General features: G+C 40.8%; 1 protein-coding gene and 1 long non-coding RNA gene across 2 annotated transcripts in view; one reads left to right on the forward strand and one right to left on the reverse strand.

The window, feature by feature from the left end:
• LOC132392785 (uncharacterized) overlaps positions 1-14,105 on the reverse strand; it is a 127,072-nt gene that overhangs the window by 46,820 nt on the left and 66,147 nt on the right. The gene's annotated exons all lie outside the window — the stretch shown is intronic.
• Positions 1-14,105, forward strand: part of mpp4b (MAGUK p55 scaffold protein 4b) — a 99,128-nt gene that overhangs the window by 24,230 nt on the left and 60,793 nt on the right. The window contains exons 2-4 of the mRNA XM_059967130.1: positions 10,113-10,225; positions 11,877-11,954; positions 12,178-12,258. Of these exons, the coding sequence (XP_059823113.1) occupies positions 10,172-10,225; positions 11,877-11,954; positions 12,178-12,258 (213 nt within the window). The 5' untranslated portion in view covers positions 10,113-10,171. The remainder of the gene's footprint in view (positions 1-10,112; positions 10,226-11,876; positions 11,955-12,177; positions 12,259-14,105) is intronic.

A 14,105-nucleotide genomic window follows, 5' to 3' on the forward strand; every position in this document is an offset into this window, starting at 1 on the left:
ATTTAAAGTTCCATAAGGTCTGGGGACCTTTTATTGAGTACTTTCATAACCTTCCTCTTAACTAAGGTTTTTTTTGCGATCCCTTGCTTTCAGCTCTTCTTTTTTTGGTAGTAGGCATTAATATCTTCTGTTGTTAAGTGTATTTACAGTTTTGGGGGGGTTTGAATGTATACTCTCTATATTGTGTTTTGGTTGGTCTGGAGTTTTTTTTGTTGCGGGGCTTGGGAAGGATGCTAATTTTACATGTCTTCAATTTGGGTGCTTTTTCAATTATCTTTCTTTGTACCATATTATTATTGTATGTTTATTTTTGCACTGTATTAATGTTCTTCATTTTGATCTGGGTTTTTTTTATCTGTAGCGATGTAGAAAATGTATAAAAAAACTAATAAAAAAAAATAACATTCCAGCTCCTGTACTTGATACATCGATTTATGAAGGCTAAAGTGCCGAAGCTTTCTTTATGACCCTATCTATCTGAGACACCACTTTCAATTAATTATGGACCTGTATTTCCGGATTCCTTTGTTCAATCACACTCCTCCATGCCCTACCGTTCACTGTGTAATACCTACCCTGGTTGGACCTACCGAAATGCAAAACCTCACACTCGCCTGCATTAAATTCCATCTGCCATTTTTCCAGCTGATGTCGTTCCCTCTGCGAGCCATGATAACCTTTCTTGCTGTCCACCACACACACAATATTGGTGTCATCCACAAATTTGCTGATCCAGGTTACCATGTTATCATCCAGATAATGATATAGATGAAAAACACCAAAGGACTCAGCATCGATCCCTTTGGCACTCCATTAGTCACAGGCCTCCGGTCAGAGACACAACCCTCTACTACCACTCTCTGGCTTCTCCCACAATGTCTAATCCAATTTACAACCTAATCTGGAATGCCAAGTGACTGAACCTTCTTGACCAGCTTCCCATGTGAGACCTTTTTAAATGCCTTACTAAAGTCCATGCAAGCAACATCCGCTGCCTTGCCTTCATCTACTTTCATGGTAACTTCCTCAAAAAACTTTATAAAATTGGTTAGACATGCCCTACCATGCATGAATTCATGCTGACAATCTTTAATCAGTCCATGTCAATCAAAATACTTATACATCTGGTCAAAATACCTTCCTATAACTTTGCCACAACTGATGTTGTACTCACCGGCCAATAATTTCCTGGTTTATGTTCAGAGCCTTTTTAAAGCAGCAGAACAACATTGGTCATCCTCCAATCCTCTGGTACCTCCCCGTCACTAAGGATGATTTAAATATATCTGCACTTGCCTTCCATTTTGTCCGAGGGAAAACCTTGTCAGGCCCTGGGGATTTATCCACCTAGGTTTGCCTCAGGGTAGCAAACACCCCCTCCTCTGAAATCTGTACAGGGTCCATGAAGTTGATGCCATTTTGCCTTATTTCTGTAGACTCTGTGTCTGTCTTCTGATAAATACAGACACAAAGAATGCATCTCAGATCTCACCCATCTGTTTCGGGTCCACTCATGGATTACCATTCTGGTTTTGCCGAAGACCAATTTTGTCCCTTATGCTCTTAACATATCTGTAGAATTCCTTAGGATTCTCTTTCACCAAGGCAACCTCATGCCTTCTCTTAGCTCTCCTGCTTTCTTTCTTAAGTGCTCTCTTGCATTTTTTACATTCCATAAGAAACCTCATTTGTTCTTACCTGCGTGTACCTGCAATACACCTTTTTTTTCCTTAACCAGGACCTCAATACCTCTAGAAAACCAAGGTTCCCTTCACTTGTTATCTTTACCTTTCATTCTGACAAGCACATACAAGCTTTGTACTCTCAAAATTTCACATTTGAAAGCCTTTCACTTACCAAGTACAACGTTGCCAGAAAACAGCCGGTGTCAATCCACACTTGCTGCATCCTTTCTGATACCATCAAAATTGGTCTTTCTCCAATTTAGGATCTCAACCTGTGGACAGACCTATCTTTTGACATATTTACTTTGCATTTAATGGCCTTGTGGTCACTGGATGCAAAGCGCTCCCCTACACAAACTTCTGTCACTTGCCCTGTCTCATTCCCTATCCACATTCTCTCATTGGGACTTCTATATACTGATGAAGGAAACTTCCCTGAACACATTTGACAAACTCTGTCCCATCTAGCCCTTTTATAGTATGGGAGTTTCAGTCAGTATGTGGAAAGTTAAATTACCTACAAAACACCTTATATTTCTTGTAACAGTCAGTGATCTCTCTCCAAATATGTTCCTCTAAATCCCTTGGACTGTCGGCTGTAACCCATTAACATGGTCATACCTTTCTTTTTAGTCAGCTTCACTAATAATGCCTCACTGGATGAGCTGCCAGTTCTTCCCACTCCTGCAACCAGCTCACCAATGGCTACAATATCATAATTCCAGTTGTTGATCCATGCCCTGAGCTCATCCGCCTTTCCTATGATACTTTCTGCATTAAAACACATGCATTTCAGTTTCAGTATATTAGTCGCACCATGCTCAACCTTTTGATTCCCAACTTTGTCTAAGGTCTTAACAACATCTATCTCGACAACATCTCCACTATTGTCCTGGCACTCTGGCTCCCATCCCCTCTGTAACTCTAGTTTAAACTCCCAAAACAGTGATTGCACATTCCTCCTTGTAGATGCTGTGTGACCTGCTGAGTTCATCTAGCATTTTGTGTGTTGTTCCAGATTCCAATATCTGCAGCCTCCTGCGTCTTCAGTCTGACGCTGTGAATTAAGCCTCCTGTCGCTTCCTCCTCCACACGTTGCCAGCTTCACAAAAGACAGCTTTAAGCCAATTTGACTCACTGTGCCAGGCATCAACAAATAATTCTACTGAGTCATGCTCAGACTGCCTAACGATACAGGGCCAGATAATCCTTGTGAAATACCGTTTTTTATTTGGATGCTGCTTTAGAAAATTTACGCATGCAATGACAACAGATTCTAGTGCACAGTGAGTGACACTTTTCTGAGTTATTCCCTGTTGGAAGGAAATCAGTATTTTAAACCTAATGAGAGAAAATAATTGATTGAAGAAGGTGTTAAAAGTTAAACATTGAGAATATGGCCATAATTTGATTAAATTATTTTAATATACCTTTCTGGACAGAATCTTCAGAAATGTAAGGGACCATTGCTGGGAGGGGATTTTTTTGTGCTTGTACCACATAAGAACATAGAACAGTAGAGCACAGGAACATCAGCTCACAATTTTTCTACCAGACACAATGCCTAATTAAACTAAATCTCTTCTACCTGCACGTGATCCATATTCCTCCAATCATGAATATTCATGTGTCTGCATAAGAGCTGATTAAATGCCATTATCATATCTGCTTCCAACACTATACCTGGGAGCCCATACCAGACACCTACATCTCTCTGTATTTAAAAAAAACTTTCTCTGCACATCACCTTTAAACTTTCCCCTCCTCATCTTAAATGCATGGCCGCTAGTATCTGACATATCTATCCTGGGAAAAATTTTCTGACTAGCTACCTATCAAAGCCTCTCATAATTTTGTAAATTTCCAATAAATAAGGAACCCAAGTTTGTTCAGCCTCTCCTTAGACCCTCCAATCAGGCAGCATTCTGACAAACTTCACCCTTTCCAAAGCCTCCACATGCATCCTGTAATGGGACAGCCAGAATTTACACACCAAACTCCCAGTTTAGCCTAACCAATGTTTTATACAGCTGCAGCATGAATTCCCTACTCTTGGACTCAATGCCCTGGCCAGTGAAGGCAAGCATACATAGACCATCCTTCTATTTCCAGTGAGTTGTGGAATAGAACTCAAAATCCCTCGATACATCAGTGCTACAAGGGATCCTGCCATTAACTGTTTATTCTCCCCTTACATTTGACCTCCCAAGGTGCCACACCTCATACTTGTCTGGATTAAACTTCATCTGCCATTTCTCCAACCACGTCTGTAGCTGATCTATACATGACTCCATTGTGGGTTCGCAGACACCGGGTCCCAACTTCCTCAGTGGACTTGCAGAGATTCGGATGGCTCCAGCTATCGAGCCTAGACTGGACTTGTGATCAACCTAATGGCTTTAATATGGACCTCCAATCATCCTTTGGGCTTCGATCTTCTGTATCAACCAGCACAGATGATGATAAATAATGACACTGGATGAGTGTCCGAATCCCAGGCCTCAAATGCCATACTAGCTGATGATTGAACCCCGAAAACTAGGCCTTAAATTCCATTCAAACCACACGTCGCTGGACTTCGAACTTGGAGTGGAGGCTCACACTTAGAATGCATTCTTACTAGACCACTGATGCACATTTTATCCAAATCATTTGTATATATCACAATTAAGAAGTCCCAAAACTGATTCCTATGGAATACCGTCCAGCCAGAATAACACCCTTGCACCACTGCCTCTATCTTGTATGGGCAAGCCAAGTTAGGTACATAGTAAATCTTTCTCCATCCTCTCAAGGGAGGTGTTGCACAATTCAAATATGGGCTAAAATTTCTTTTAAATCACTTCAACAAACATTCCCAATGCAATGTGGATGTCTTCCTTTGCAACAATAGTGTATCTACAACCCCAGTCTCAGATCACTGACCTTGGTGCTCTGGTTTCAGATCCCAGTCTCAAATTGCAGATAATATATAATAATAGGTATATAAAATTATGATGGGTATAGATAGAGTGAATGCAAGCAGGCTTTTTCCACTGAGGCTAGGGGAGAAAAAAACCAGAGGACATGGGTTAAGGGTGAAGGGGAAAGTTTAAAGGGAACATTGGGGGGGCTTCTTCACACAGAGAGTGGTGGGAGTGTGGAAGGAGCTGCCAGATGAAGTGGTAAATGCGGGCTCACTTTTAACATTTAAGAAAAACTTGGACAGATACATGATGAGAGGTGTATGGAGGGATATGGTCCAGGTGCATGTCAGTGGGACTAGGCAGAAAAATGGTTCGGCACAGCCAAGAAGGGCCAAAAGGCCTGTTTCTGTGCTGTAATTACTAAACTATAAAAAATGGCTGAGCTTCTCCGTGTGTTGGAAGTAAAATGGTTGGTTTGCTTTAAGTAATGTTGGCTTAGTGCTGGCCAGTGCTGAATGTGAAGGAATTGCAGAGGATCCTAAGAGCATTAAGAGATTACTAGGTCTGCACACTGACAACTGTGCTGGAAACAGTCTGTGAGTGAGTAAGTACCAACACAGTTTGCTTCATATCCAAGTGCTGTTCGGTGGGGTTAAAAGCTGCAATCTTGCCAGTGGTAAGTAAGCACCAGCTGTCGGTCAAAGCTCAGTGCTGTGAGTGAAATGGTGAATGGAGCTAGTGTGAGGAAGGCAAACTTTAATAATTTTATAGCCTGTTTCAAGGGGAATTGGCATCAACATCCTTTTCCCCAGAGGTTTTACTGTTTGGAAATAATCCTGTTGGTGTAAGATAAAGAGAGTAGATCAGCAGACCTGAAAGCTAATGGGTAGCTCTGTGACAGCTCCTCTTGTGATCTATGTTGATTACAACTGACCTCAGTCAGTGAAGCTTTGACACCTACATAAATATGTTGCGGGGATGGACTTCAACAGCAGAAGCAGTGGGCCAGAGAGATGGCTTTCAGTAGAAAGCTTAATGGAGCAGACAGGTGTGCCTCAACAATGAATTTATGTATAGAAAAGCATGTGTGGAAGGACTGGCCGATGTGCTCTTGATTTCTGGTGCTTAAATTTCACTGTCATCTCAAGGTGAGAAAAAGTCCAGGCGTTTCTGTCTGAGATCAATTCCTGTCCAATGCTCCTCCAGTTTAAATCTTGCAGATACCTGGTGTAAAACTGATTCTTCAGAAAAGTAGTTTCTAACTTTCCATTGGTTATAGAATGGTATCTGTGGCAGAATCCTGCTTTGCCCTGACACAACAGAGAGTAGGAGCTAGCGAGCAGATATGGATAAAAAGAGGGAAATGTTGTGGCAACAAGTATACTTGAATATACAGTATTGTACCAATGTAATGTATATTAATTTAGCTTTGTACTTTTTATGACTATACCCCCTTTTTCTCTGTCTAATGAGGTCTCATCTAACCTTGCTTTTCCCCATACAGTACTTTGCAAACTAATTAAATATCTCAAATATTCTGATGAGATTATGACTCACAAACTGGCTTTGTAATATAATGTGTCATTCCATTTTCTGTATGCACCAATCACCTTTCCCTATTTGCTAATTTGTTCCTCATTTATCCACTGCCTCTTTATGTCACCACACTGACCTGCGGGTAGTGCAGCTGCCTCGCAGTACCAGTGAGAATTTAATTCTAACCCATGTTTCTGTAACTGTGTGAGTCTCCTCCAGATGCCCCAGTTTCCTTCCACAGCCCAAAGCTGTGTGGATTGTTAGGTTAATTGTCCACTGTAAAAGAGAATTAAAATTAGAATTCTGCCATAAAAAACATAAAATGCTATAAATACTCAACAAACCAAGAAGCATCTGTGGAAAGGGAAACAATTAATGCTTTCGGTCATTGACCCTGACAAAAGGTCTTGGACCTGAAACATTAACTGTTTCCCCTTCCTCAGATGCTGCTTGATTGCTTTTTGTTATACCCATAGTGTAAGTGGCTAGTGGGAAAATCAGGGTGTGTCAATTCACATGTGTAAGAGAATAGTTTAGAGGTAAATATGTGAATGAATGGCATTGAAAGGATTGTTTTGAGAGCCAGCGAGGCCTGGATAGGCTGAATGGTCTCCTTTTAGGTTATAAGGAAATACAAAATATATTAAAATTACCTCAGTGGGAGCTGTTCATTGATTGAGGCCTTCTGAGATTCAGAGATTAAATAATGTGAAGCTGCGAATTTATCCGGTGGATTAACTACAGAGAGATTAGAGCACATCCAGCATTGAGCAGAACTTGTGAATGGTTTCTGTGCCACTGAGTGTTTTGTTGTACATGGTAGATAAATCTGAACCTGACTTTGCCCACAATGGATGTCAAGTAATGGAAAGGAGTAATCTCAGTGGTGGAAATGCAAACTAGTCAGTTACTAGTGGCAATCTGAGTTTCAAATGGAACTCATCGTTTATTTCTCCAGATCACTTCCAAAGCACCATTGTTCATTTACTGATTAGTGAGTTTGGTCTTCACTGAGGACCCGCTAAACAGTTAGATAAAGGGTTAATTTGTTTCATTCAGGTTTAATAACATTTACTGAAGGGTAAGTATTGGCCAATGCAACAGAAAACCACTCAGAAGTAATAAGTAGAATACTTTACATCCATCTGAGAATGCAGGCAGATCAGCAGAGGCACAGTCCATCCAAAAAGACTGGCATCTTCAACAGTCCAGCTTTAACAGTGCTTTGGCAAGGAAGGACCTGCCTGAATGTGTGAAGTTAAGCTAACCAGAACTGGATGGGCTGAATGGTCTCCTTCCAGGTTATAAGGAGATATGAAATATATTAAAATGACCTGAGTGGGAACTGTTCATTGACTGAGACTTTATGAGATAGAGATTTAATAATGTGACATTGCCCTCAGAGGCCCTCCAAGAGTCAACTCCTATCTATTGTGAACCAAATGCAGACACGGGAGTCTCCCGTTTTTCGAATGTTCGCTTTACGACAGCTCGCTGTTACGAAATACCTACATTAGTCACTTGTTTTCGCTAACAGAAGGCTTTATGAGAAAAGGCAGCGCAATAAAAGGCAATGCGTGCGCCCGACAGCCGAGCTCCTCCCGCGGAACTGCATTCCAGCCGCCATTGCTTAAACACGTGCTTCTGAGCTTTATGGCAATTTATTTTGTGCATCTGTTAGCAAGGTGAGTTCTAAGGTATCAGAAAAGCCTAAAAGAGCGCGTAAGGGTGTTACATTTAGTGTAAAACTAGACATAATTAAGCGTTTCAATCGTGGTGAACGAAGTAAGGGCATAGTGAGTTTGGCTAAGGAGGTTGGATTTGTGGAAGTTGACGAAGATGATGTTGAAAAGGTTTTGGCATCCCATGATCAAGAAGTGAGAGATGAAGAGCTGATGAAGAGGAAAGGATATCAATTGAAGTCGAACACAGTAGCGAATGGCTCGAATGTGAAGTCGTCCAGGAACTGAATGGGAATCAATTGCGTGAGATTTTCGCTGCAATTGACAACGCTGCAGTGATTGCAGGAAAGTATGACTAATTTTAAAAGGGTACTGATGCACCATCAATAACTCACACCGAGACGTAAGGCGAGATATCGGCTTTTATTGACTGGAAGAAGGAACCAGGAGTGAGTGTCTATCATACTATGTCCTGGAGACTGAGGCCGAGCGTCAGGCCTCAGATCGCCTTTATACAGGGGCCTGTGGGAGGAGCCACAGGAGCAGTCAGCAGGGAGCGTGTCCAGACAGGCACATAGTTCACCACAGGTACGCACGTTTAGGGCATATTTGCAGGATGGTTTGAGTGCTTACAAAGAACTGTATGATAGAAAAATGCACGGGGCTAAGCAGTCAAGCGTACTGTAGTTTTCCAAGCATTCCACATCAGCCACAGCAGACGACAAAACTCGACCTTCGACATCGAGGTAGGCAGACATAGAAGGTGACCTGTCTGCCCTGGTGGAAACAGACGGCTATGAGATGACACCCCAGTCTCCCACCATCCCATCCTCCGACCACTCAGCCTAACACACCATCATCAGTGTGCTCGCTCTCTTCCCGATTGCAGTGTGAAACTACACTGGACGTACAATATTTCTACTTTATATAGGCTGGGTATTTTTATGTGTTATTTGGTAGCTTCATAGCTTAAAGGTTGCTGGAAAGAGTGCTTCTGCCGGGAGCTTTTGCGCCGTCAGTTTTTGCCGCGAGTGCTGCCGAGAGCACTTGCGTGAGATTTTCGCTACAGTGGACAGAGCTGCAATGATTGCAGAAAAGTATTCCTACTTTAAATAGGCTGTGTATTTATCAGATCATACCTGCTTTTACGATATGTTACTGTTATTTTAGGTTTTATGTGTTATTTGGCATGATTTGGTAGGTTATTTTTTTGGGTCTGCGAATGCTCACAAATTTTTCCCGTATAAATAAATGGTAATTGCCTCTTCACTTTATGACTTTCCGGCTTACGAACCATTTCATAGAAACGTTGTACCTTCGAATAGCGGGGGGGGGGGGCCTGTATGCATCCAGGCGCACATTCAACGCATATTCTAAGAACACAAGCCCAATATTACAAGAGGGTTGTGTTCTTAGAAAATAATCTGTATTGTGATCTTCCCTCCATGTTTGTAAATTGAAAACAATGTTTTTATTTACTTACTTTTCAAGTTTTGTAAGAGTTATGTTTTCCATGTTTTTAATGTTTAGGTAGTGATTTGTGAAGTCAGTAAGGGTGACTTTTTATTAGCTAAACAGCTATAATACAAGAGTTGCCTGGACACTCTTTGCTGGCTACTACAAGTTAGAACAATGCTGGAATTGCAATGAGCTGATTGATTCTAGATCAGCCGATGGAATGGAAATGGGGTTCCCCACTAGAGAGGGGGAAAGCTTTCATTTTGCACACAGGCAACTGCTGCTTGGCTTGGGAGCGGTTTCTGCCATTACATTTGTTTACTGCCAACAATTTCCTATTAGCTTCCTCTGTCACACTGTGATTGACAGGTAAGGCTTAAATTGCACTTAAAATGAAGATTAATTTAGAGGTTATAAAAATAAATAATCTGCATCAGAGAAAGCTGGTAAATGACAGTCCTACTCAGATACATACTGAGGGTGTTCATGGGAGAACTCAGTATACACTGAGGCAGTACACCCTCTTTCAAGTCTACACCAAGGCATTTTGGTCCCTTTGCTAAATGTGCAAAGAAATATTGGTTCATCTCAAATGTATACTGAAAAAGGTTAGGTCTCTCTTTTCACAGATAATCCCTGACCTGGTGAATATTTCCAGAATTTCCCTTCTTAATTTCATATTTCCAGCAGTTTCTTTGGTTATCCTTATGAAATCAGAGTTCTCCAGTAGGGATGTTGCAAAGCAAAGGCAAAATCTAATCAAATGGAAGAGGATGGTAGTTAGAGCAATGCACAAGGTGCCAATTATTCTCCATTTTACTATATCTCAACAACTTCTAATTCAGATTACTCTCACTCCTGGAAGCCATAGTTGAGGAACCTCATCCCTGGGCATTGGTAACAGATGGATGTCCTGCACGGATTGCTCAATACAAGGTGGCTGCAGTCATTACTGAAGGTAATAAGCACACTTAATGATCACAGCTGGAAAACTCTTTAAGGCTGCACCAGTAAGTAAGCATGGTTTGCCTAAGCCCGACTTCCAGCCAATACCCTTACTGAACAGTTAATGATGCTGTTACAAGAATCGCCCCGGTGAGAATCTGAAATTACTGACATGCACCATTATTGTCTCGACGGAAGAACTTGTGTACTTAAACAACCGAATACCTGTGTGCACACCTACTAAATTTTCCTGACCTTCCATGAACAGTCAAAGAATAGAAAAATTAATACCATTTAAAAAGAGTCTCCACTGGCCACGTGTTCCTCATGGTCCCAGTTTGAATTTTTATGTCTGTGGGGCACCTCACATGTCTGGTGAATCTCCAGAGGGTCATCACTATTTTGTATCTAAAACCTCTGTTTTTAGATCCATTCCTTACCAGTCGAAATGCTTCCTTTCAGTGTTCTTAGCAATGGGTCGTTTGACTGACTTTCAATAACTTCTTGTTGACTCTGATCCAGAAGAGACAACTGGTCAGTTATGGCTCTTCGTTCTCTTTATTAACCAACTCGAATCTCTCAGGGCAGGCACAGACTCCAACAGTCACAAGCCTGCATGTTATATCCAACCAAAGAACACCTCGCAAATAACTTCTTATATGTAAATGATTCCTGGTCCAGCAGATTACCTGAGGCATCACTGTATCTGCCTTACCACACTGATCAAGCCAAACAACGAGCTCACAAAATGGAGGACAGTGAGTCTCTTCATAAAATGGCAGTTTCCATACCTTCAACTTCATGGCAAGAGCAAAGGCAATTGGTCTGTCTGATTTCACTGCCCCTGATTCATTTGAATTCACAAATTTGTGGACCGTAGTTCTTTCTGGCCAACATCCAATTCCTATTCAATCCAATTGTTCATTCAGAGGATGTAATTAATCATGAGATTGTGAAATTACTCAAAGTTACCCCTCATTTTGCATATTAGAAGTTTCAGCTACTGGGGAAAAATTAATGGCAACTGAAGAAGTAAATCTTAAAATGTTTACAGAAGTATTTGGGTATCTGCAATCGCCCTATCATATTCCCAAGGTTACACAATGTGATAGCTTAAACATTGAAAGCGTACAACTGTTGCCAATTCTAAAGTGCTTTCAATGAATTCATGTCCTGATACCAAACTTAATATATGTATATACTTAAATTTATATCAGTATGTTTCTAGCTCGAGACTGGTTAAGACATTTAAATAAAAATGAATAACACTCAATAGCTTGAGCAGAATGTGTGGAAACAGAAAGAGAGCTAATATTCTCTGTCAGAGCTGTAGAGTTACAGTCTCTTTTAGAACTGAAGTCATCAGTCACAGCTCAGTAGTAACAGTTTTACCTGTGAGTCAATAATCTCTGGGGTAACCTGAGATAGTGTTAATGTAATTTTCTTTTCATCTTTAATTCAGTCTTCAGAGTTTCAATGTCCAAACACTTTGAGGATAGGATAAAATGTATCTCATATGACCTTATCACTGTTGAAAAAGGATGAATAAGAGAGATATTGGGGAACAGTTGATATCCTCTATAACTTAAAACAATACAACTTGAGTCTTCTAGTTTATTATGAAATAAAATAATCATATGACATTTACTGGTTTCCATTTTCAGATCTATGAGTCTTTGCATCAGTACCAATGGAGAAGGCCATTGCCAGTCTTGCCACAGGCATCTACCCTTTGTCGTGAGGTGAGGAAAGAATCTTTGAGGTTCAGAATGGGCTGCATCCTATCCCATACCTCGCACCCATACCAAAGATCATGATCACAATGGCCGCTTTAACTCTGAGTACGTGTGTGTGTGTGTGTGTGTGGTGACTTCTTTATTGAGTGCTTACATGTGTAGGGAAGATGGGAGGGATGTGGGCCCATTTGGGTTTCTACATGTGTCAGTGTGGTCTGCTTCCCTACAGGTGACAGAGATACTTAAAGATGGTTCTCGGTCCATGGACCTGAGAGAACTACGTTGGCTCCTGAGAAAACCTGATTTCCAGGTAGGTATGGGTGGTTCTGAGCTATTGTTGCTGTGTTTTACTTATAACTCAAATCATCTTGGATTACCTATAATGCTTACCATCTCTACCAAGACTGTAAGTGTTTTAATTCTTCATATCTGCTCAAACACATACATGAATGCAAACTGATGTTTCTCATACATTGCCATGTTATTACTGTGAGTTCATTCACTCAGTAAGCTCACATTCATAGGATACACAATCATTTGATCATGGTGAAACAATTTGGCTCAGATTCAGAAAACTTCCAGAAATGTTACTACAACGCCTTTCATCCCATTAAGCATGCACCAGCTCTCTGAGACAGTCATCAAATCACACCATTCCCACACCCTTTCCTCATGGTCCTGAAATGTCTTCTCAAAGATTTGTATAATTCCCCATTGAGAGTGACAATCAATTAGTTTCTGTCATCTTTCATAGGGGAGGACTTGCAGATCATGTCTGTCTACTGTGAAGAAAAGTTCTTATTTACAGCAGTCCAAGATCTTTTGCCCCAGATTGCTGCCCTCTGTTTTTTGAGCCTTCTGCCTTTGGAAGGAGATTTCCCTTATTCAACTTATCAAGATCCTTATTTATCAAATCACCTCTCTTTGTTCTTTTGACATAAGGTAAACAGCTGTATTTCTCCACCTCGGTTACTTATTGAAGATCCTCATTATCAGCATCAACTGTATCCTCTCTTGGGATTTCAGTGATCAAGTTGGATGTAAATATCTAAACGCAGCCAGACAAGTGTTTCAAAAAGGTTCAACAAAATCTCCTTGCTTTTATATTCTAGTCTTTAGTTTCACTGCTTCCAAAATTATTGATGCTTAACGAAACTATCACATATTTTCAGTTCCTTCATGACACCTGCCAGCAAGTGTAACTGTGGCTTCTCTATTCTCTCAATATCTTGTAGTTTGTAAACCAAAGCTGCAGATAATCTTCCATTTGCAAATGCATCATGCTTTCACTTTCCCTGTTTCCTTCATTAAGCTTACAGTTCCATCAGTTCTTTTTTAATGCGTCATCCACTTTGGCTACTTTTTTTTGATGTGTAATGAGCCAACACTCCCAAATCTGAATGACTCAATTTTTCCTGTACTGTGGAATTATTGCTTTCACTTTTAGTAAAGACTATGCTTTCATTTACTAGATATTGAATACATTTTCTATTTCTGTCCCTTCTCTCCTGAAAACTTATTATCCTTTTGATTCTTGAATTTATGTATTCTACATCTTCTTTTGGTATCCACTGTGGATTTAGAAATTGATGTTAGAACGTCAGAGTGGCTTAAAAGCCCGTCTAGTTCAAAAGTTCTTTAGCAAAAGAAACCCTCCTACCCCTCCTCAGAATGATCAGTTCGTGATTTTACTGTCACAACAATCTACCAGTTGTTCAAGGAGAAACCTGACTACCATTTCTCATAGAAACCAGAGGTGGGTAATCAGTGCCAGTGGCACTACATCCTGAGACTGTACCCATAGAGATTTAAAGGTGCATTTTCAGTCACAACTGCACACACTGTTTGTGATTCTCAGCTGAATTTCTTGAACCTTGACTGAGCAGTGTGCCTGTAGAAATGCCAGCAAGGCTTCCTGATCCCAGCCCAAATTAACACACTTCCTTAGTCGTATGGTTTCAGTAATTAGACAGAAGTTGAGCTCTAACCCAGATGTGAGGGACCCCCTTACAAGGGAAAATGATTGTTCCTTTCCTTTCACAAGAACTTGCATACACACACGTAAGGTGCATATTGGTATAGACAAAACCTGGCTACTACAAGTAAGTATATGCGTATAAATGTAGATACGAGGAATGTACAAGAATGATCTAATTC

This window comes from Hypanus sabinus, chromosome 4 (genome assembly GCF_030144855.1).
Source record: "Hypanus sabinus isolate sHypSab1 chromosome 4, sHypSab1.hap1, whole genome shotgun sequence".
NCBI classification, from domain to species: Eukaryota; Metazoa; Chordata; class Chondrichthyes; order Myliobatiformes; family Dasyatidae; genus Hypanus; species Hypanus sabinus.